Genomic DNA, 23,690 nt, shown 5'->3' with positions numbered 1-23,690 from the left:
CTGGAATGTCTACCCATCTTTTAGAGAGAAATAACACTGATCCCTCAAAACATTCCTGAAGTATAAATGGCCCACACTTTAGACGACGCAAAAATACTTAACTAATGATTAGTAAATGGTTTCTACGGACATTTATTATACATCTTATGAACGGTGTAATGATTAATAGATGATGTATGAACGATTTACTAATCGATTAGAAATGCTTCAGCATGAGGAGTTGGTATACAGGGCTACAATCTTACAAGATTGTAAGCGAAGTTCTAAGCGGCATTTTGTGATTGTTAGAACAATAGGAGCTTTGTGCAGCATGAAACAACACTGTGACGAAACAATGATCCTCTCATTGTGATGTCCATTCCTTATTGTGATGGAAGTAGTGGGGAGCTTTGTGTAGGCCTATGTTTGTTCATGCACTACATACGACATGCCACAACACTCAAACTGTAAAGACTTTAATAGAAACGGGTTTCTTATTTTTTTGTCAGTTGATTCTAAGGACATTAATAGGACTCTATTCTAATGTAAAGGTTCTCATGACTCATTAGATGTGCAAACATGTGGGGAAAATAATGCAATGCACAATCACTTTGTCATGCTTTATTTAATTAAAATAATTATTTAGAAATTCCATATTTACATCTTCAATAACATTAATAGCAGTATAAGAAAAGAACAAACAGTTTAGTCCCAGTTCTCATACTAAACATGACAACAAAATCGAATTATCATAAAGGAAAAAAAATTAAAGAGTTGTTTTGTTTTTCAGATACTCAGTCATTAATCCCCACAATATTCACCCCCAAATCATCCTTCTGATAAAATTGCATTTCTTTCTCAAGAGCAGTTTGCCATTTACAATATATACATATTGCCAAACAAGAGTAACCCAGACAGTTCAATTCATGAAACACATTTTTTTTTTACAAGGACGTGAGGACATTTTGCTATGAGAATGATACCCCGTGTGACTGTATGCCTCATTCAGACAATTGGCACTGCACTACATTTAAGATCTGGAAGGTTTGGTTGGGTGGTGAGCTCAAAGAGGCTGAATTTTGAATTCAACACAGACGGTCCTGAAAAAACTGACACTGGAATGCGAAAGGGACGTGTGTATTATTGTATAAAACTATTGTAAACTTGATGCAAATACAGGAGTAGCTTCACAAAAAAAAGCTGTTTACTGTACTGTGCCACCAAAACATCCTATGATGTCATGAAGTCAAAGTCGCGTGTCAGAGTGTTGCAAAATGTGCTACAAATAAAGTCTTTGGTGAAACAGCTTTGGAGCGACATACACACAATGCAGGATTCAGGGTCTTTGCCACTGACAAAGTCATAGACATCAGTTGCCCAAATGTATTACAGTGTTTAGAATGTCATGTGTAAACGTGTCAAGTCACCCTGGATGAGGCTGTCATTAAAAACAAATAAATAATGAATTAGTTAGCCATGAGAAGGTAGTGTCCATGAGTTCAGGGTCAAGGATAGCTGGTCCAGTGTTGCCACTAAAAGTCTTCAATGTCCCTCGGATGTCTTTACTCCCCTGTCCATCATTGGGAGACAGTCCAATTCTCCTTATAGCTTCCTATCCCTTGCTAAATTTGCCTGTTTGGTCCCCATTATCAGTCCTCTTGATGAGGGTTGGTCCATGGGAGCTAGAGATGGTCGTAGGCTGCAGTGGATGGTGGAGCGGTGCGGGAGGCCGAGCTATAGTAATAGGGCGAACCTGCAGGGGGCGACAGAGATAAAGGAGTTTACCATTGTGGTTTGATTTTTAGCTTGGCTTTGATGGTGTTAGGAGGGACAATGCAACGCAGAGCAGGCTTTCTTAATCCCATCAACCACATGACAATAGCAGATGGTTCAGATGGAAATCTGCCTTGCTTGGATAGTTTGTCCCATGAATAAAGCTGCCTGTTTTGCACCTTCTCTCTGTTAAAGTATGGGTCTACTTGATGGAAGAAATATCACCGAATATTTTGCATTATGCATAGAATTAAGCATTCAGAACACACAAGCATTAATACTGTCTATGTTCCCCGGTGTCGTTAATAATTGGTGAAATCAGCTGGTTCAAGGTGACACACAGACTTGTGACCAGAAAGTCACAACAGAACACAAGTTCTCATAGGCTGGTAAGCTCAGAGAGAGTTTACCGTACACACCAAGAGACAGCAGTGGTATAGCGCAGACCCCCTGGTAACTGGGTAACTAGTTTCCATGGGGACTAGGGGAGATCCTGATACATGTGACCTGACTGAAACCAAAAGTTTGACTGTACTTTATTTCCTGGTTGGCGTGAGGATTTGTATTTGAGGTTTTCCCATTGATACTCTAGGTTCAAATTCATTGTATTTCAGGTTCAAAGCTATTGAATAAGGTTCAAAGTATAAACTTGACCTGACAGGAATGGTTTGCATTAAAAAAAAATAATAATAATTGGAAGCTGGGACTTTTATCTATAACAATTCAGTCACTTTTGTCACGTTCACCTCAATCATAACACATCAGCTTTATAAACAGTATGGTCCTGTGTGGAATCTTTCATCGTTCCAGTACTGACACAACACAAACTACAGTACATGCTTCTAATACTTATGAAGGGTGTGTCCATTGTACACCACTGTGCCGGACTGACTGACTCACCGAGAATGCTGGAGTTGGTGAATCTCCAAGCTTCGCTGTAGGAGGTGTAGGGGGAGTGAGTGTAGGTCTGACCAGAGTAGTCTGCACCTGCAAGGACATGGAACAAAACAGCACGTACATCAGATGTACACTAAGAGACATATAGTAACAAACATCATTCAGTAAGAAATTCCCAGATGTACGTGTATAGAAAGAAATACATCACAGACAATATCAGGCATAAAATGTCTTGTAGAGACACAGCATTCCTCAAAGTGTTTGTTTTCTTGCCTTCAGTTGAGGGTGTTTGTCCTCTTGCCAGCATCTGCTAAGACTTAGCTCATAATTCACCAATGGTTAGGGCATCTTGTAAACCATTAATCTATGGGCCAGGTGGATGGCTGGGGGTAAAATCCCTCGACTCATTGGTGCGTGTGGCTAGTCTCCGCTTCCTCTCTTTAGCGTTTACCCCTCCCCTCTCGGTCCGTCCAAAATGCCCTCCTCTCCTCTCTATCCCTCACTTCCTGCTTCAGCCTTTCAGCCATTCTCTGTCTCCTCTATTTTTTCCTCTTCTTTTTTTTAACATTCCAATATCTAATTGGTAATTATGTTGGCTGGATTGAATACCCCTGCTCCCCCAGACCCCCCTTTCTGTGAGTAATTGTGTATGAACGCTTCCTCACAGCAAGCCCACCAGAAAAATAATAAATCAGACCCTCTCATTTCGCGCTTCGAAGGGCAGACTTCAAATAAAAAGGCGCACGCACGCACACACACACACACACACACACACACACACACACACACACACACACACACACACACACACACACACACACACACACACACACACACACACACACACCACAAAGACCCTCCTCCTCTGCTCTCTCTCTCTCTCACCCAGGCCCACTCTGCCACCCTGTGGCCCCCCACCCTCTCCCCCCCTCTGGTGGGGCCCCTGGTTCCCATGGTGATGTGTGGTCAGAGGGGCGGCGTGGGGGTGCGGGCAGCAAGGCGGAACCCCCAGCCTGTTCTCTTGTACCCCCTGGGCCCTGGCTGCACCGCCATGCAGTTCACCAGCCGAGCAGGCTACTCATTAACCAGCATGCCTTCCTGTTAATCTCCAATCCTCCCTCCCAGCATTTCGCTCTCCCTGTCTCACGCCCATCCTTGCTTTTTTAGCGTTGGTTTTGCTCACTGCCTAATTTTTTTTTTTTTTGTCTAAATCCTTCTCAGTGGTGCTTTGTCCTAATAGCATATGCAGTTTCAGCGTTCCCCAAGGGAAAACCCAGATAGGATCAGGTTTGGCTAAAAATTAAACTATGAACTGCATTTATATAAGCTGAACTGAAAGTAGAGACATCATTCATCTCTTTCTCAGAAATCCCATTTTAGGATGCCATGGCCTATCTCATAGCCTGTGTGTGTCAAGGGACGGGAGTCTTACCTGCTACCATGCCAGTGATGGCCGAGGATGAGTAGCCTGTCTGGCCACTGGAGGGGATGTGAGGAGGGTAGCCAGGGAGAGTGGAGCTCACCATATCCCGCCCTGAAACAGAGGAGGACAGACCACACACTGTCAGCATGAGGATGTACACATACTGTAGTAGTGCAGCAGCTGGATATACACATGAAAAACAAATCAATTCTGGCACTGTCAGTGGTGCTCACCGTCATCTACAGCAATTGACGTTCCAGTACAGTACTGCACATGGGGTTTGGTGTGTTGTGGCAGGTGACATGATAAGCGAGTGTAGTCTATACTGTCTGTATGGACCCCCTACAGGGCGTGGCAATGGGTGAGACGAATGCTTCATTACCTGCTATGAGAGACTGGCTGCTGAAATGGCCGTACACTGGTGCATGATGGGAGAATGAGTTGAACGCATGAGGGAAATGGTTGGAGCTGCTGCAGCTGCTACTGACAGTGACAGGGGCCTGCAATGACTGTAGCTCTAGGAAGGCAGAGTTGGCCACCGCATTTAGGGAGGGGCTTGTGCTGGTCACCTCCGGGGACATTTCCTGTTTCAGACAAAGTGTGAGGGGCTGTAGGGGGTCTGAGGTGGCATGGCCAGTGGGTGGATGGGTGAGAAAATGAAATAAAATGGAATTAACTAATATGAATGAATGGATTAACAAATACACAGCAGAAATATCCAGGAAGCTGAAATTAATGCTTGAAACAAATGACGAGTGAACGGGTACTGCATTAGACATACAGCACATATTGTACGTCTGTTTTAAATTAAACTTGAAAGGGTGCTTTGGGCAGCTCGTGATAATAGGCCAAATTAATTGTACAACGCATCAGCAGACACGGCAAGCTAACATGTGGCTGCACTGCAGAGATAAACATCAACTGCTATGATAGCTCGGTCGGAAACAAGATCTATTATCAGATTGATGACAACCGCAGTTGCTACAGTCCGGAGTATACACGCCTAAACAGACTGCTATTACATTCACAGATTATGAATGCATTATGATATTTAAAATAACTGCCTTTGTGAATTGGGTGTTGAGATATGCTAATGTTTCCATGTGCCAGCGTGTTCAGTTTTCCTTCTGCTTCATCTTTGAGCGCTGATCTTTGTGCGGGGTGAGAGGGCACCATCCATCGTTAGAGTCTTACCTGTCACCACAGTGTAACCCTGGTGCGCTGCCAGATTCCGACCAATAGCAGCACTCGATGTTGAGAGGCTGGTCTTCCCGTCTTCTAGACTGCCATTGATGAGCGAGAGAGGGTACACAGTCTGTGAAGAATAAAAGCGGATGAACCATTTGTACGTGAGCGTTGTGTTGTGTGTGAAAAATAGAGGGGGGAATTCAAATAAATAAGGAAATCTTTGACTATGTACAGACTCAGTGAGCATAGCCTTGCTATCGAGAAAGGCTGCCGAAGGCAGACCTGGCTCTCAAGAGCAGACAGGCAATGTGCACGCTGCCCACAAAATGAGGTGGAAACTGAGCTGCACTTCCTAACCTTCTGTCAAATATATGACCATATTAGAGACACGTATTTCCCTCAGATTACACCATTTTTTTTATAAACTCCCATATCTACTGGGTGAAATACCACAGTGTGCCATCACAGCAGAAAGATTTGTGACCTGTTGCCACAAGAAGAGGGCAACCAGTGAAGAACAAACACCATTGAGAATACAACCTATACTTATGTTAATTTATTTTCCCTTTTGTACTTTAACTATTTGCACATCATTACAACACTATGACATTTGATATGTGTTTATTCTTTTGGAACTTTTGTAAGTGTAATGTTTACTGTTAATTTGTTATTGTTTATTTCACTTTTGTTTATTATCTATTTCATTTGCTTTGGCAATGTAAACATATGTTTCCCATGCTAGTGGCGTTAAAGCAGACTCCACCTCTCAGTGCCAATGTGACATGTAGGTCACCGTACCTGCTCGGTCTTGCTGGCTGCTGCAGAGCTGAAGTCTGGTGGATAGTGGTGGCGGTCAAAGCCACAGTCCAGGTGCTGCGGGGGGAAGTGCTCCGGTCTCAGCTGCTTCCTCGGAACACCCGCGCTGCCCTGAGAGTCCACACTGTGTCTACAACTCTCCTGGTCACCTGAGAGAGGTGAGAGAAAGAGAGAGAGAGAGAGAGAGAGAGAGGTGAGAGAGAGAGAGAGAGGTGTGAGAGAGAGGTGTGAGAGAGAGTGTGAGAGAGAGTGAGAGAGAGAGAGAGAGAGAGAGAGAGAGAGAGAGAGAGAGAGAGAGAGAGAGAGAGAGAGAGAGAGAGAGAGAGAGAGAGAGAGAGAGAGAGAGAGAGAGAGAGAGAGAGGGGTTATATTGAGAAGTTATTGAATCTATTTGAGTTTGTACATAAATTATGGTAGAATAAATTGTCAGAGTGAATCTTACTGAATTGCATAAAAAAATATTATAAAATGTGAGAGGAGTATAGAACATCAGGATTTGGGATTGCACAAGAATTTGTGGGTATTTACTGTCATCATGGCTCCTCTTGCCCTCTTGGCTGGGCTGTGGTATTCCCAGCAGGCCACTGATGGAGTAGGTGGAGCCCAGGGAGTCGGACTGGGGTGACTCTGGGGGAGTGACAGCTGAACTGGGGACTGACAGAAAGAAAGGGAAAACGGACTATTATTACTGCAATATTATCGTTGACCATTAGCGCTTAATCTTACGAACCATTAAGCATGGAGTTTCTTTAGGCTAAATACTACATGATCAGATCATAATGCTAGGCCTTAGTGAAGGCGTGTGTTGGTGCTTGGAGTGGGGGGGTGATAGTGCTTTGTTAATGACTAGGGTGTCTGTCTGTGTCTATCTGTGTGTGTGTGTGTGTGTGTGTGTGTGTGTGTGTGTGTGTGTGTGTGTGTGTGTGTGTGTGTGTGTGTGTGTGTGTGTGTGTGTGTGTGTGTGTGTGTGTGTGTGTGTGTGTGTGTGTGTGTGTGTGTGTGTGTGTGTGTGTGTGTGCGTGTGTGTGTGCGCGCGTGCGTGTATGTGCGTGTGTGTGTGTAGAGACTCACTTAGTGTGTGTCCTGGGCTTAGGCCTTTACCATCCAGAGGCAGGTTGAAAGGCAGCTGCACCTTGGTTCGGATTATTCTGGAATAAAAAGCAGAGATTATAAATTATATTAAATCAACGTTTTATTGTCACATACCAGATAGGTGCAGTGAAATGTGTTTATTGGACAACAGTGTAAAATCTATTGCACCACATACTTACATCTGCGATTGTTCTGCTGATTCAATTTCTATACACTTGTTTAACACTACTTAAGAGATCACAGTTCTTATTTTAAAGGCCCACTTAGTGATATATATTGGTTTACACATAGCATAATGTAGAGGTTAGTCAGTACCTGTTGATGGAGCTAACACTGGGCACGGTGTCGCTGTCACACACCCCCTCTGCCAGGAGCCTGTCTCTGATCTCCCAGGCAAACATTGTGGGGTTCTGACGCTTGTAATCTGCTATTTTATCAACCACTTTAGGAGTGGCCACCTTGGGCTTGGAGCCCCCAATCACTCCTGGCTTGATGCTGCCAGTCTCGTAGTAGCTGGAAAAGGCGAGAGAGGTTTATTCAGTCAGAGAGCAATATAGTGATTGTGGGTGTGGTCATCATTTGGATTGAACAAAAATAGGTGTTTACATGACCAATGATGTACTGTGTAGTGAACCCAGCCACTTTTCACAATGGGAGACCGTGGTTCGTGGTTTTAGGTGTCTTGAGAACACAATAGAGGGCTGCTAACAGTATCGCCCTGTAGTGTAAAGGTGTAAAGGTGCTATGAGGTGCTCACCGTCCCAGGATCTTGCTGACACAGCCGTGGCTGACACGGAGCTGGCGGGAGATGTCACAGGGACGGACGCCCTGGTGGGCCATGTCTACGATGCGCTGCCGGATCACCTCCGGAAGCGGACGGCCGTTCACAAACATACCCCCTAGTTGGTTAAGACCCCCATGACCTGGAGGAGGAGGGGGGATGAAACACTTATAAATGTCATGGAACCTGAGCTCACTGCCACCCACACACAGCACTACCTCACACAGAGGATACCACATACAGGGAGGGAACACTGATATTGGGTCTGGGCTGGTTCTACTTCAAGCTATTTGTTTGGTCTGTGACAGGGCTTACTTGGCACCTAATGTTCTTACCTTGATACGACAATGACATACTACAGACATGTAGAACAAAATAGATGAATTGATCAAATAAATCACATATTATTTAGGCATCTACTGGCAATATCATTTTCAGAATGGAATAAAAAAAAAAACAGGATAAAAGGTGGGTCCTTTGTTATTGAACCTGGTGGGACAATTCAGCACACAAAATTGTACAGGTCATGAACATAACAATGAGCATATATTTCCTGGAATTTGTTTCACTGTATTGTTTGAAATAAAGTTATTTCATATTCTGTTTTTTTTTTTTTTTATGTTGAGGAGACAGGCATGTTTAGTGTGTCCAAGTTTACAGCTAATTGATATGTATGTTGGACAAAAAAAATATTCACTAAACTATAAATTACAGTAGCATAGGGCTCTACACAATCTATATTGCTGAAGTTCAGCATTACAGAGTGATTGAAATGTAAATGAAAAGTTCCCGCATTAGCGGAGACTGTATTCACGGTAAACGCTGTACAGGCTATGTTGGCTCAATCGGGAAATTACCTTTACATTTCTAATGCGCAATCTGTAACGCTTCAGCGATACAGATTGAATAGAGCCCCTAGCTATCAAACGAACCCGGGTACAGATCTTAAAAGGGCTATATAAAAATGATGACAGAGATGTGAATGATGCACATGTCAGAATATATTTTGTCAATTTATCATGCATAATTCAGTGTTGTTTTAAAAGAGTGGTAAAAGAGGGTAACTGACCAATTAAGTCGGATCTAGCTAGAAATTTGACAGCCTCTGGTCTAGACAGCTCTGTGTAAGTCTTCCACATTCTAGATGTTCTCAAGCCTGGTTCTGACCTCTAGATTCCTCTCTCCGGGTTTGGGTTTCCTATGGGACACACAAGGCAGCGAGAGAAGGTAGTCATTTCTCGCAGAGGAAGTAAGTTTATCCTAACTTTGATATAAATGAATTTCACATTAAACGTTATAAAGCGGAGAATTTTACGCCTTTTACATTTTTTATGTAAGGAGTTTGGGGCCCATAGGCCATGCATAATTTAGGCCCATTCTGGCAAGCGGCATGGAAAAACAGCTCACATGCACAATGATACGATATTGCCATCATTTCGATTTCAAAATGCCCTGAAGTGATACTGTCTAAGCTACAATTCTATAGCCTAAATGACAAAGTCAATTATTTATCATCATGTTATGCTTTGGAGTTTATTTTTCCACGATTTGGTCAATTATTCGCAAAAAAAAAAGTATATCTGCGAGGATAATGGGTTTCTATAGGTTATAGCACCAAGTTCGATGTGAAACCACCTCTCTGACATGCATGTTTATCACATTTACAATTACGCAAAATAAATGGCAATAATTCGTTTTTTACATTAGAAAAATGAGGCCTACATCGTGAGCATGTTGACCATTTCCAATAGCTATATTAGGTCAAATAGCAATTGTGTCGTGTAAATCAAGTTATTGATAGCCTATTTGCGTGCAAGCATACTCACTACATTTCTTCTCGTCTAAACACTTCGATGGGCTGTCAGTAGTCAGTTGGTAAAATGCGGTTATTATAAAAAAAATATATATATTACATTGAGAGTGATGTAGTCTATGGCAGAACGTGTCCATCGTCTGTATTTGAACTATGGGGATTAATGTAATAGTGATTCCTATGAACATTTCCCATATAGGCCTATACAATTATTATGGTTCACCAATATGCTCGAGATAATGCGCATGCATATTCGTTTGTAGAATAAAATGTATTCCCTTGTGTCGATGCTTAAATGAATAGCCTAGACTACACCAGGTAATACATGTTCTAGTTATAGTTGACCATTTTAATTTACAAAATCAAAAATCGACGTCTCCTTTAAGAGGACTTGGAAATGACGCTGGGGGAAAGGGTTTGCCATGTCATTTTGAAAGTTGTCAGCAGCTTCTCTGTCTTTCTATAGACTGCATCAGTGACTTTGTAAGAATCCCATTGCTTTTAATTTAACCCATTCAGCAGCTTTCTTCCTCGCCTTGCTCTTTTCTCAGCCCTTTCCCAGCTTTTATTTCCACATCAAACGGAGGCCGGACGAGGCTGGGTGGGGAGCAGGAGCACCATTAACCGTGCTAGCGGAGTGTGTAAAAATCTCCCCGCCAAGCTTCACCAACCTGCAGGATATTAAAGCTGAGCAACCCCAAGGGAATAAACACACACGCATATACACACGCGCGTGCACTCTCTCGCTCTTCTGTCACACAAGCACATACATACACACACACAAACACACACACACACAAAAATCCCTCATAAAGACGATTTATCCTAATTGCACAATTAATAGCCTATATTGTCTCCATTTCGCGTAATTTGTAATGATGCCATTCATTCTTTAGGTTGTTTCCCTTAAAATAATGAATCCCCTTGCATGGTTTTCCTCCTCAAAATGGATTCGAATTTATAATCCACTGTAAAATATATTATTTGATTGATTCTAGACTTCAAATGATGCGGGAACTATGTCTAAAGGCCCGCCGTTTGAATGAGTATGTACACATTTGGATTGAGAACACAATCTACAATGTAGCATAAGGAGCCGTCAAAATGCCAGAGGAAATATCTACCATACCTGAAAAAAATGGTTTTGTTCACCTATTTTGTGTGTGTGTGTGTGTGTGTGTGTGTGTGTGTGTGTGTGTTTGTAACTTATACCCTTATATTAAATATAATATAGCCCACACAAACTATTGCAGAACCTCTCACTTTCCTCTCACTTTCCATTTTAGTTTCACATGAACTTCAATAATGCAGCATTTCTGTTACACTGCACTTTAGTCCCTATATGATAGCCTACTCATTATATATTTTGTTTTATTCCACTAACTTGCCATTAGGTTATAGAATGAACGTGTGGCCACTGACCACGATTAGCACAACCCATTATTTAGTCTAAATTCAGCAGCAGTTTTAAAAGAAAATGTGGATGCTCACAGGTACAATTATGTATCAGCCACTAGAGATCGATTGTCTATGTTTGACAACATCGGTTGACTATCCTAAAGGCTACTCCTAACAATTTTAAACAATATTGTCACGTAAATTTGAATAGACCCATAACATTTAAATGTTGGTAATTTAGCAGACGCTCTTATCCAGAGTGACTTATAGTGAGTGCATACATGTTCGTACTTTTCCCTTACTGAACCCACAACCCTGGCGTTGCAAGCGAAATCCTCTAGCAACTGAGCCAAACGGCACCCAATAACCTCAAAACCTCGGAGGTGCAATGCTGCACTGTAACTTCTGAACGGTTATTGTAACCCCTGACAGTGGGTGCTATGAGAACATGAAAGAAGATGGCGCATTTGAGGCGACAAGAGGGTGTCATAATTTATGCTGCGGGGTAGACCGGGTGAAACGTAAACAAGCCATACCATTCAGCTCCCCACCGTTCCATCATTGGCACAATTGAAGTGACAATGACCACGGATTGGCCCAAATCTATATCTGTCAGCTAAACTAACGTCCAATTAACTTGACAAACCCTCCACGAGAGAAGGAAAATCTGTTATTTTGTTTAGTAAATACACGCTGGATGTATAACACCAGGCTCAACTTTCAGAATTGTTGTCCTGATCATTGATAGTTCAGTTTTTTAAATGTTACATTCATTAATTGACTTTCTGTCATAACTTTTACAAAGATCACCCTGAAATTAAGGAAAATAAATGTAATAACCGTGTATAAAGACAGGTGCACATTAAGTTATTCAATTATTGATCATTCGGTGTTTATTGACTAAGGTTCTTGGCCTTCCTAGCCGATCTCTGCTCTGATAAGAGAAACATTGCTGTATAAACTTCATAAAAACTGTATAACCAGCCATGGACTACTCAACTATGCTAATGTATTCAGAATTCGTGGGTATACAGATATTACAACAAAACATAGCCTGTTTCTGTTAATAACGTCCTTATTCAGTATGAATAATGTCAAAGTATTAGAGAATGAAACAACAAACACTATTCAAGTGTTTCATAATTCAAAGCACCCGTAGGCCAAAATGTCGTTGCTGCTGAAATACAGTTTATTATCAGCATAATCACTCAATTACTTTAAAAGCTTTTTGTTTTCATGCCATTCGAAATCCCGGTGAAAAATGTTAGGTATTCTTAACGAAACTTGGATAGAAAATAATTACAGGGATTTTGAATTTATTCCGTTGTCAACGTCTGAGCATAAACTATTAACGGCTGATTTCTGTCAAGGTCTCTGAAATATTTTTGTCATGCCTGTACTGCATTTTTTGCTTGCTTTGACAATTAAATATTTCATATTGATGAATGAGTTCAGCTTTTTCTAAGGAACATTTTAACAAAGTATCTGTTTATTTAGCCTATATTTGAGTAATAGCTACTAAATGCATGTGATTATCTTCTCTTTGGCGGCCAAAATACTATAGCAATACGAGGGAAGGGAGTCTCAGATCTTGTGTTTTACCTCGTCCGGTGGTGTTGGACATATCTCTGAGGTCTTTGTCGTTGGGTGTCCTTGACAAATGCAAGAGGGTCCACGCTCTCTCTCTCTCCCCCAGTTAATTAGATGTTTTTAGTCCATGTGGGGCCTCGCTTGGAATGAATGTGTTCCTGAGTGCACTCTTTGCTGCAAGAGGACATTGTAATAGTTAATATGGGGTTCTTATGAATACTGTTAAGTAAGGTTATGCCATAGTGTGGCATAGTATTAAAATATATTAGCGCCCGCGTTGCAGTTTCAATTTGAGTCTTAAGTCCCCGTCTCCGCTCTTATTTAAAGAAATATATAGGCTTATATAATAAGCCAAAACAAAAAACACGTTTCACTGCTTATCGTAGGCTAGGCTTTGGATCTTTGTTGGGACTACCAATTAGGAATAATAGGATCTCTATAGGGACTACTCTCTCACACTACTTAGTGAATGTAACCGGACTCGATACTCTAACTAAAACGATCAGCCAATACATTATTCATTGTTAAGTTTTACACATTTACAACCATTTGTTAAAGATGTTATCAATCATTCACATTTGCTAACACAGTGATGTACCCATGTCTAGTCGTTTGCACATTGCGTTTACGATCAAAAACACCTCATTGATGCAAATAATTACCTTCGCCTTGCAGAAAAAAGGTCCGGGCAGATATCCTTATTATTATCCAATGCTAGACCACACCGGAGAAAATGTAACCTCGGCTGGGGAGATCCAAGTCAATCTTTGATAAAGCGTCTGGTATGATACTCTCTCAACAGGCAGAGGTGGTGTAGCTGTTCACGACCTGCTACTAATACTGTGCAAGGTTTTATCCAACAGACGCTCTCCGAGGCGCGCAGTGGCGATGGTGCGCCGCGGCCATTGGATGATGGAGTCGAGGGGAGTGCAGTAGAACTAAGGGTGAGGTGTGGCTATTTGAAAAGAGGGTGTCACCTTTCCCAAAACCACATGGATGACTGATTTTGTGTTTTGAGTGGCATTCCACCCAATACAACACACTGTCTCAGAGAAACAGTAACGTTTACGGAAACACTTGTCAAGGAGCCGGTTTGTTTTCATTCACCCCCAGCGACAGCTTCGCTTTGATTAGATTGTGTACAAGATGTGACACGATTTCCGGGGGTCTGTGAATTCCGGTTAATTTGGAGTACACTGTTTTCACACACAATTTGGAACTTGATTTGTTGTGATCTGTCACAATGTCTGCTATCACATGACAGGTATATGTCCCCTTATTTGAGCGATAAAATGAGTAATATAGGACTATAGCATGACCAGGGACATGGGTGAAGCCGATAGCCTACACGTTGTAGATGTTACGTTTAAATCATAAAGTTTAGTTTTGTGTTGTACCCTGAATAAGCACATCAGATATGATCTGCTTACAGTCATACTTGAATGATATAGGACAGCCTATTATTTCGTGTCAGAGGACTTCAATTCAAAATAATGGATCACATTAAAGGTTGAATAAGCGTCTGCTAGTATTTGCTACTTTTTACACAACTTTCAACTAATTAAATATGGATGACATAGGCCATGTTTGGCCAAAATATTGATTACATGTATTACTTTTTGCACATTAATAGCCAAAATGTTTATTAGAAACTTCTTTCAGATTGCTTGTCTTTATTGTTGGAATGAATTTCTATTTACATATTATTATTAATATATATATTTTTTTACCAACACAACATTATGGCTGTTTTTTATTCTGTTACCTAAACAAAGATACAGAGGTAAATCTTATATCCATCATTTTCAACATCATCACCAAATTCAGTCAAAAAACAACTACTCTGTCTTATATGTTGATGTGGGATTACATTATTGTATTACCTTTCACCCACCCGCCCTTAGATTGCTTTCTGTGGTGGTTTGTGCAGTTGTAGGTCAGACAGTGAGTGTTACGTGGATTGTGTTCTATCCCTCTAAGCTTTTCTACGATCCTCTTCACCTCTCCGTCAAGTAGCGCTGTAAATACCCATACTAGATTACTAACTAATGGTAGACTGTCTCTTACTTACATAATAAGTAAGTCTACAGCGAGTTCTTTAAGGTCAACCCAGTTCAACACAGAGACAGTAGACAGTAGACACTGCCTATCCAAATGAGTGGACATCACGTCTGAACATCACTTCCAAACATCACATCCCACGCATTTTCAGCTGCTGGTTATCGTAGTGCCAAGGCGTTCTGATTGTGCGTATTGAATGCCTTAGCTTATTTTACACATTCACCACTTAATCAAGTGGATGGGCTCCGTGAAATATGCGGGTGGTTCTTCGCAACAGGGTGTCGGTGTCCCTCTGCGTTCCAACAGTGTTTAGTTGTTCTCACGAGCTTGGAAAACAAACACAACACCTATAATGACTCTCGTTTATGACCCCATGTTGCCTAACATGGCCACAGTGTCGTCTGCCCAGTAGAAATTATAGTCTATCTAACCATATGGCTCGTGGCACCAATTTACAGTTGTTTTACAGTTTTGCCAGTTGAAGACATAGCAAAATTGATTATGCAAAAGTGCAACCTTTTGCCATGGAAATTGGTGATTGGAAACAGAACATATAGTCGGGGCAATTTAAGTGTAGGTCCTTAAAAACAATCTAGAAACGTTGTACGGCCTGTTAGTTGCGAGATTACGACATATATGTGAAGTAGATAGAAGGGGACCCTTGTGCGCCCCAAACAATTTAACATCATTGGTCAGTGCATCGCAAATCCTTATCTCGTTAGGCTACAATTGGTGAGCTCATTCTCAATCTTCCCCGGCCCGCCGTGCAATGTAAATACCATTACATCAGGTTCGCTCCGGGACAAAAGGGCGAATGTTTTGAAATAAATAAAACTGTCGAGGGACTAAAGCGAATCATAACATTAGATGGAAGCAGAGAATTCCTCTGTGAAGTGCAAAGAGAGAGCGAGAGCGAGGGGCAATTGCCTGGGGAGGGAGGTGAGAGATAGAAAGAAAGATGGAACACAGAGGTTATCGAGAGTTTAACAAGCGATTAAAACTTCTAGATGGCTATCTGCACCAGAAGTGCACATTTTAATAATGTTTAGTTACAGGGGTTTTGTTGTGTGGCTTGCTTTGAGGCAAACTGATTGCATGAATATTACACCCAAAGACTCTCAGATGACTGGGTCATGTGAGTATCCACCAATAATAATAATGATTATAATGAAAAGAGAATATGCAACACACAACACAGTAGCATATGTTAATATAGTAGGCTACCTTCGGTACTGTTATAATAATTATATGACCTCATAATGATCTTTCCTGAACTAATAAACCTAATATTATAATGATGATGGGGATGAAAATGAGAAGATGGAAGAGGAGGAGAATAAATAACATAATTAGGCCTACATCAATTGAATAATTACGTCAACGATTATGACGGTGGTTTTCAGGTTGCGTGTATTGCCAAAACTGCGCCAAAAATGTTCAATTATTAGCCTAAAATAATCTATTTTATTTCCAGTAATCGCACAACTCTTTTGATAGCCTAATGAAACAGTGTAAATTCAGATATAATCGGTCTCTGCAATATGAAAATAAACGTATTGCATATGGGGAGGGGGATATCGGGGGAGGGGATGTAGGCTATATATATATAGTTTACATATAGGCCTAATGTTTTTGTAAATAGTCTATAATCATCTATAATAATTTCGAAATAAAACCTGAACTAAATGATTCATTCGAATAAAGAGTATAGCCAAGGCAATTCATCTGTCTGGTATTAGATCAACTCGCAGACAGTTTCTGAGAGCATTCTCCGCCCAGGCCATATGAACAAGCCCGTTTAATTAGTAATTTATGCAGGCCTATGCAGCCCCTACTTATTTTCTACTGTGAGATTTTATTACGACAACCCGCGGATTGTTTTCCAAGGCTGCACATGTAGGCCTACAGTCAGTCTGTCATGTCCTTCAGTTCAGAACCACTCTCAGACTTGGTTGTCAACATGCATTGGAGAAAAGCATTTCGCCAGAGGATATTCTCAAGATCTTATGCGATTTGACTATTGAATCGACCGACACAATCAACGTAGCGCTCGGGTGGAGCCAGTTAATATAAAGTAAAATGAAAAAGTGAAGAAAAAAACCATACCTTGATCAAAGAAAAAAAAATATTTACAGCAGCGTTCGGTTTTGAGCACAGCCACCCATATCAAGAACACCTTCTGCAACCATTCTAAAAAAATATATATAAAAAAAAAATGAATAACGTCTCCTCAGTCCAAGGATGCTGTGTAATTACTCAATGAATACGGTCTTTATGGCTGGAGCCTACTTTTTAAAGAAATGCTTGTTTTTAGATTAATGCCTAGACCAACGTTTGCAGATTGGACGCTGTAGTTTCATTGAAAGGTTATTGCTTTATCTCGACAGGTGTAACATCAATGATCCCACAAAATAAAAAGAAGAAGCATTGAAGCATCTACGTTTTAATCTAAGAAATCACGAATTCACATTTTAACAGTCAAATTTCACAATTGACAGAATAATTAACGTTTTCTACATTTCTGACAGGTTTCATATGTACTACTTTTTCCTGAGGGCAATCGACTATTCATTTAATTACTTTTCTGTACTAAAACAAACAGGGATAGGTTTAAAATATATCAACATCACTCACTTAGCCTACATTGGGACTTTTTGGGGACATGAGGCAAAAGAAGATGCATGCCCCAAATGTTTCGGGTGTGTCTTGTTGATGGGTGTTTTTATGGATTCAGCTCCCCCGGGCAATTTTGGACCTGCAACAGAGTTCAGACCCAGGGGCGACGGGTGCAAACCATGAGGGCAAAGGGTCAGAAAAGCAGCATCAATTATTGTCCAAAAGATAGGCTAGTAAATGAAACTGATTAACAAATGATATGCCTATAGGCTACTATAATATTAGCCGAAATCTTCTGACTTCAATTAGACATATGCTTTTCAAGTTTATCATAATTGAATTGGAGTTGAGTTGTAGCCTCAAGCAAAAACATTAAGTTCAACTTTGTCGTTTTCATATTCCACACAACAAAACTATTACTCCACCTTATTAGGCTAACCTTTCTTAGGTCTGACACTTTACACCGGTAAAAGGAATGTATGTCTACACCTTGCAACTCAGCTGAGCTATTTTTCACTGGGGAATTACTTGGAGACCATTAAAGTGAACACCACGAGGTAGACTACTCCAAAGTAGACATTTAAATATAGGCTATGAGATGATATGACAACTGATAAGCCTATGAGGCACACATATAATATGTTTGAATAGGTCTAAATTATAAAAAATAAAACGAAGGTCACAAAGCAAGCGATTTAGCTTCATTCAGTAACTAAATATGGAGTCCGTTTTGAAGAAGAAGAGACCAAACTGCTTCGAGAGAGTGGGATAAAGAATAGGCCTAGCCTATCCAGCTAGGGCATAGGCTATTTTTCCTCATAAGCACCAATTGTAATTTTTCCATCTATGTAACTGAACTTTTTTTCTGGTAAAATTCTTCTCAAATAATTGTAGAAAAACGAAACGACCGTCTCTCCACCTGCAAAGGTGCGTGCGAAGGGAGGGTAAAGTGAATTCACTGTGTCTGATTCGCTGATTACTCGGTGCGCGCACGTTTCCCGTCCCGCTCTCTGCGTGATGCATGGCCTCCTCTTGCTCCGCGCTGCTCCGCTTGTCACTCTGCACGCTCTGCAAGATGAATGGGTTCACGTTAAAGCCCACTTAATAGCAACTTTTATAAATCTAGCCTTACGCTTGTCTCTTTGTGGTCAGCGATTCGAGATGTGCCAGATAATTAGATCATACTAGCTAAAGAAATGCCTCAATATTGATGATTCCATTACCCCCTTGCAAACTTTTTTTGTTGTTGGTGCAAACCTACATTTCTACCAGGATCCATGTAAGAATACCACCCAGACCCCCATTTTTATTTTATATAAGGAATCTTGTCTTTTCCACGGATTTCCACTTAAACTACACCCACGTTTGATGTCCCCTGTCCCGTTTTTTATGATCTTCCAACATTTTCTATTGTTTTTATGCTTTAGATTGAATTTGTGTTAAATGTGTGGACACCATGCAGTAAATGCATTGCACAATTTAGGCCTACACAAAAGTGTCCAAAATTGCAAGCTTTTACAGTGAATATGTGAGGGTACAATATTATATTGCTCAGCTACAGCGTGAGGAGAGCATTAGCCCCCCTTGAAAACACTACAAGATGTCATTGATGCATCCATTCAGTCTTTCATGCTTAGTTGGGCTATATAAGTTAACAGTATGTTGCCAATTGCCATATGTGATTTACCCACATTTAGTTGGATACTCAGTCAGTCACTAGACTGATTCTCTCATGATGTATATGTTGCAAATAGAGGTCTTTTCCTGTTCTTTGGAGCTTGCCTTTTCTCTCGTACCTCCTTTTACCATCTGTTTTGGTACCCCATCTTTCTATCCTCATCTTCCTGTGTTTTGTGCACTGTCACCCCCCTCCAGCTTTGTCTGCCTGGTCCAGCCCCCTCCATTGTTCCCGCTCTCTGCCTCCCATTTCCGCTTTGTGTCTGACCCCTGACCCCACACCCTGTTCCCCTCTCCCCCTGGCACCCCAAATCTTCTTGTTCCTCTGTTGACTGCTCCGCCTGAGGTTTTGGGGCTAATAACTTTTGCCGGCAAGCTCCTCACAAAATCCCAGCGTGACGGCCATTGTATGGGCCACAATGGCACCCAGGCGGTAATAGCCATTAGCAACAGAGGGGCTTGCCCCACATTAAGCCCTACCTGCCCTGCCATCCAGCCTATTCGGGCTCTACCTTTCTCCCCTCACTCTCTTTTTCCACTCGTCTATCTTTATCTCTGCCTATCTCTCTCTCTGTCGCTCTCTCTCTCTGTCGCTCTCTCTGTCTCTCTCTCTGTCGCTCTCTCTCTCTCTCTCGCTCATTCTTTTTCTCTTGTCTGTTGTGACAGGCATCAGTTACTTCACCCCACTTGTAGGCTTGAGGCAGAAATCTCAAACACTGAATGGTGGCTGCCTGGTTTCTGGTAGTCAATGCTTGACTTGGGCAGGAGCTTACCGGAGCTGAGTCACCGGAGCTGAGTACCGGCACCTCTTATTTTCTACTACATGAGGTCCTGTTCCTCTTCTAGAATATTAGCTCAAAAGCATTGTGAAACTCCTGCAAATAAATGTAAACAGTACCGGCACCCAAAATGAGTACCGACACCTATTTCAGTCCAAGTCAAGCACAAGGTATAGTAGTCAAATCCCAGTCTTTTTGCTCATAGTAGCTTATTGTGGTCTTTGTTTGATTAATGTAGGTTTTTATTAAGAAAATATGTGGACCTTTCCCTCAGAGATTTTACAATTCATTTCAATGCCCAACCTACAAAATGTATACCTCGTTAACCAAATGTATTGGTCTGGACAATGATTTTCTTCAGCTAATAAAAACATTTGACCACAGCATTCACTTTTAAAAAGAGGACATATGGATGAAAGAGAATAATTCAGCCAATCAAATCAGAGATACTCTTTACACAAAAAGAACAGCTAACATGTGAATGATTCACTTACGTTTACAGTCATATGTAGACCAACAGACAGACAATGAGCAGACAGACAGTGTAAGAAAGAATAAGTATCAGCAAAGGGAGAGTTGGATGGTCAGAGTGATTGGTAGTACCCCTCTTCATGCCTGTCAGTCAGAGTAGTGGTTTCCATGGAGACTGGCATCACAGGGTGCAAAGGCAGTTGCCGGTATGTTTGGAGTTGTGGAGTTGAGTGGACCCAGGGGAAGGGGAATCCATGTTCAGGTGGTCCACTTACTGCAAACATTCTACACCACTGAAGAGATAGCCTATTTGACAAATGGATGGTCAAAGAAATCAATTTTTAGTCTAACTCATCCAAATTGGATTATAATTCATAGATTATGTTTAAAGTTATCTGAATAAATTATTAGTCAACTCAGTATTCAGTCAATCAATGGGGTGCCAGGGAGCCTGCACACCAAGGGAACAGCCTTGTGAGTCTGACATGCTATTCCCAAAGAAGATACATTTAACCCACCCACTCAATTTGATGTGTAGAGAAAGGTCTTAGGTGAAGTTGGCCATAATAGAGGGAGGAGGGTGTAGCTGTGTTGATGAAGCCATAATGTGTGAGCAGGGGATTTTGACACTTGGACTGAGCCGGTGGACAGAGGGTCAGGTAATTGCTGCCACAGGGTCCTCCTGGGTTCACAAAGACCCCAATCCTTTTCAGACAGCCAGAGCAGGGTGTCCTCTTGTGCCTCAGTTCCAGCACCTTCTTTTTGCCCCACTCTGGGTAATGCAATAGGCCAAAACACAGCTCCTCCTTGCTTTGATGGGTAACTTATTTGTTTATTTTTTTGTATGTAGACCTTGCAGTCAGCTGACACAGAGGATTCAAGGAATAATGTGGGGCCAACCTATTACAAACAACAAGGGCTCATGAGTATTTCATAATCAGGTTATGTGACGAGGAAAACCCCCAGTAATAAGGTAACACTCCTTGATTTGAACGCAAAGCCCACTACTTTTCTGGCAGTTGGTGTTGTGTTTGTTGACAGTCATGAAGTCCTCTCCTCTCTTCTCAATCCAACGATTTTATCACCATAGCCTACGCCGTAAAACAGGAATGTGCTTGATATGCAAATGAGCCGGCATGCATCGAGTCCCATTATAACAGAGGGAGAGTGCTTCCCATGAACACCATACACACCTCTCCCCCTGCAAGTTTACGGCCGAGATGTCCTGTGGACACGTCGTCTGACCATTACTGATGGCCCATAGTAATAGCAATGTAATTAGGCCTTTATTGTCATGTAATTCTCCGTCAAGCACATTGTCAATATATTGGTTGATGAGGTTGAAAGTGAGATTGGAGCCACTGACCCAGGTCAAGCTTGGTAATTATAGCAACTGTGCAAAGTACTCTCTTCCTCTCTCAAGGATGCTTGGTAAATGTGTGATAGATGTTGGTTGGAGATTGTGGTGTTTGTTTTTGTCCCAGTGTGGATATACCCTGTCGTTTTATTACGTTATGCCTTCTGGTATCTATTTGAGTGTTTCATTTGTCAGCATGAGTAAAACTGAGGGTTTAGGAGGGGTGAAGACAGAATGCAAAAGGGATTAACCTGGGGAAGTGAGGGAAGGAGAGAGGCAGGGAAAGAAAGAGAGAGCACTATCTCCTCCTCCCTAGTGTGTCACCGGCAGCGTGTCACCGGCAGCGTGTCACTGGCAGCGTGTCACTGGCAGATTTGCTGGTGCGGAAGCAGATCTTTCCCTCAGTGACTCTATTAATTTACCTCATTTATCTTAACCCCCCCCATAAATACTGGAGACCTCAGTCAGATTGAGAGTATGCGTGTGTGTGTGTGTGTGTGTGTGTGTGTGTGTGTGTGTGTGTGTGTGTGTGTGTGTGTGTGTGTGTGTGCGTGTGTGTGTGTGTGTGTGTGTGTGTGTGTGTGTGTGTGTGTGTGTGTGTGTGTGTGTGTGTGTGTGTGTGTGTGTGTGTGTGTGTGTGTGTAAGAATAAAAACACAGCAGCTCCCTTTTCCATTCCCAGAGGACAAATCCGTAGCGGAAAAACTCATTTTCCTGCAAATAGTTTGTCAGCCAAGCTAGGAGGAGTGATAAATTATCACAGACGTTAGGTGAGGGAGGGTGAGAGGGAGAAGAGAAACCCTCCCTTTCTCCTTCTCTCTCCCTCATTTCCCTTCCCTCTCTCCCTTCCATTCTACTTCTCACTCTATTTCCTTCCCACATACTCCTTCTCTTTTCCTCCTTTTTATTGACCTCCATGCTTTGTTCCCTCTTTTTCTCTCCCTCTCTGATATAAAAAAAAACACGCAAATAAACACACATCAGCACTCGCACGCACGCACGCTCACAAACACACACACACACAAACACACAGCCGGGTACAGTGGAAATTGGGAACATTTTTGCTGCCCCTACAACTGAAGTGTGACTCCCCATCCCAAATGATAAATTGATGGGCAGCAAAATGGATTTGTTTTCAACTAGTAACACATGAAATAAATAATAATTCTGCACGGGGAGCGTGGCGGAATGATGAATGGGGTGGACAGCTGGATCACAACGGAGCAATGGAGTGAGAGAGAGAGGAAGAGACCGGGAGGAAGAAGGCCTGAGAGCGGGAGAGAGATAATAACTAGAAAATCCATAAGCAAACAAACATTGCATCATTCAGTGAAATAGTTTGTACGCTGTTTTCATAGACAAAACTAACTGAAATAGACACTCCAGATAGCGAATTATATGTGTGACTGAGAAAATGAGATGAATTGAAAGGAACGGTCCAGCAGATGTCCTTATAGAGGAAAGTGTTGGCACCATTCTTTGAAATGATGGAATTCACTGCTTCATTTAGCTTCATGAATACAGTTTAGTTAGTTAACCATAGTGATTTATGATATATTCCAGAGTCGTTTGAGCAATAATTTAGCGACCAGCTGAGCTATAAAAAGTATTTTGAGTATTTAGTTCTTTGAAACTAGAAGAAATGTAATCGTTACTTTTTATGTTGAGTAAATGTGAAAGGCTGAATTGTCTATTTCACTTGTGGCTACCTTGTCAACTACATAGGTGATGAAAGGGACATTTCACTTCGGTAGAAAAATGATTTATATTTAGTTTGGTTGACATTGCAGAGTTCTCTGCAGACATCAGCTGGTAACCATCATGTTTGCATAGCGGAACATTGTCACACGATGGCAACTAATATAACATTATTACTTCATAGGGTGGGACTCAAAGTGTATTGAGAACTGTAATACTGCATCAAATGGGTTCTCTTTTGAACAGGACAGAAAACTGATGTCTTATATTTTCCTCCATGAA

General features: G+C 41.6%; 1 protein-coding gene across 5 annotated transcripts; it reads right to left on the bottom strand.

Moving 5' to 3' along the window:
* Positions 1-585: 585 nt before the first annotated feature.
* LOC118385309 (paired box protein Pax-8-like) lies at positions 586-13,599 on the bottom strand. 5 transcript variants are annotated; one of them, XM_052521210.1, is made up of 13 exons: positions 13,413-13,599; positions 12,763-12,924; positions 9,019-9,147; positions 7,926-8,091; positions 7,484-7,681; positions 7,148-7,224; positions 6,605-6,730; positions 6,059-6,225; positions 5,267-5,387; positions 4,455-4,691; positions 4,082-4,183; positions 2,653-2,739; positions 586-1,732 (listed from the first exon to the last, which is right to left on the bottom strand). In XM_052521210.1, the coding sequence occupies exons 3-13, from the start codon at positions 9,086-9,088 to the stop codon at positions 1,662-1,664; spliced, it is 1,422 nt and encodes a 473-aa protein (XP_052377170.1). In that variant the 5' UTR covers positions 9,089-9,147; positions 12,763-12,924; positions 13,413-13,599; the 3' UTR covers positions 586-1,661. The 5 variants fall into 5 exon arrangements, with proteins under 5 accessions (XP_052377170.1, XP_052377174.1, XP_052377172.1 ...); XM_052521214.1 differs by lacking the exon at positions 4,455-4,691; XM_052521212.1 differs by lacking the exon at positions 9,019-9,147.
* Between the last annotated feature and the right edge of the window lie 10,091 nt (positions 13,600-23,690).

Source organism: Oncorhynchus keta, chromosome 6, assembly GCF_023373465.1.
Source record: "Oncorhynchus keta strain PuntledgeMale-10-30-2019 chromosome 6, Oket_V2, whole genome shotgun sequence".
Lineage (NCBI taxonomy): Eukaryota > Metazoa > Chordata > Actinopteri > Salmoniformes > Salmonidae > Oncorhynchus > Oncorhynchus keta.
Note: the sequence above shows the minus strand (reverse complement) of the source record. Positions and strands in the feature narration are given on the sequence as shown.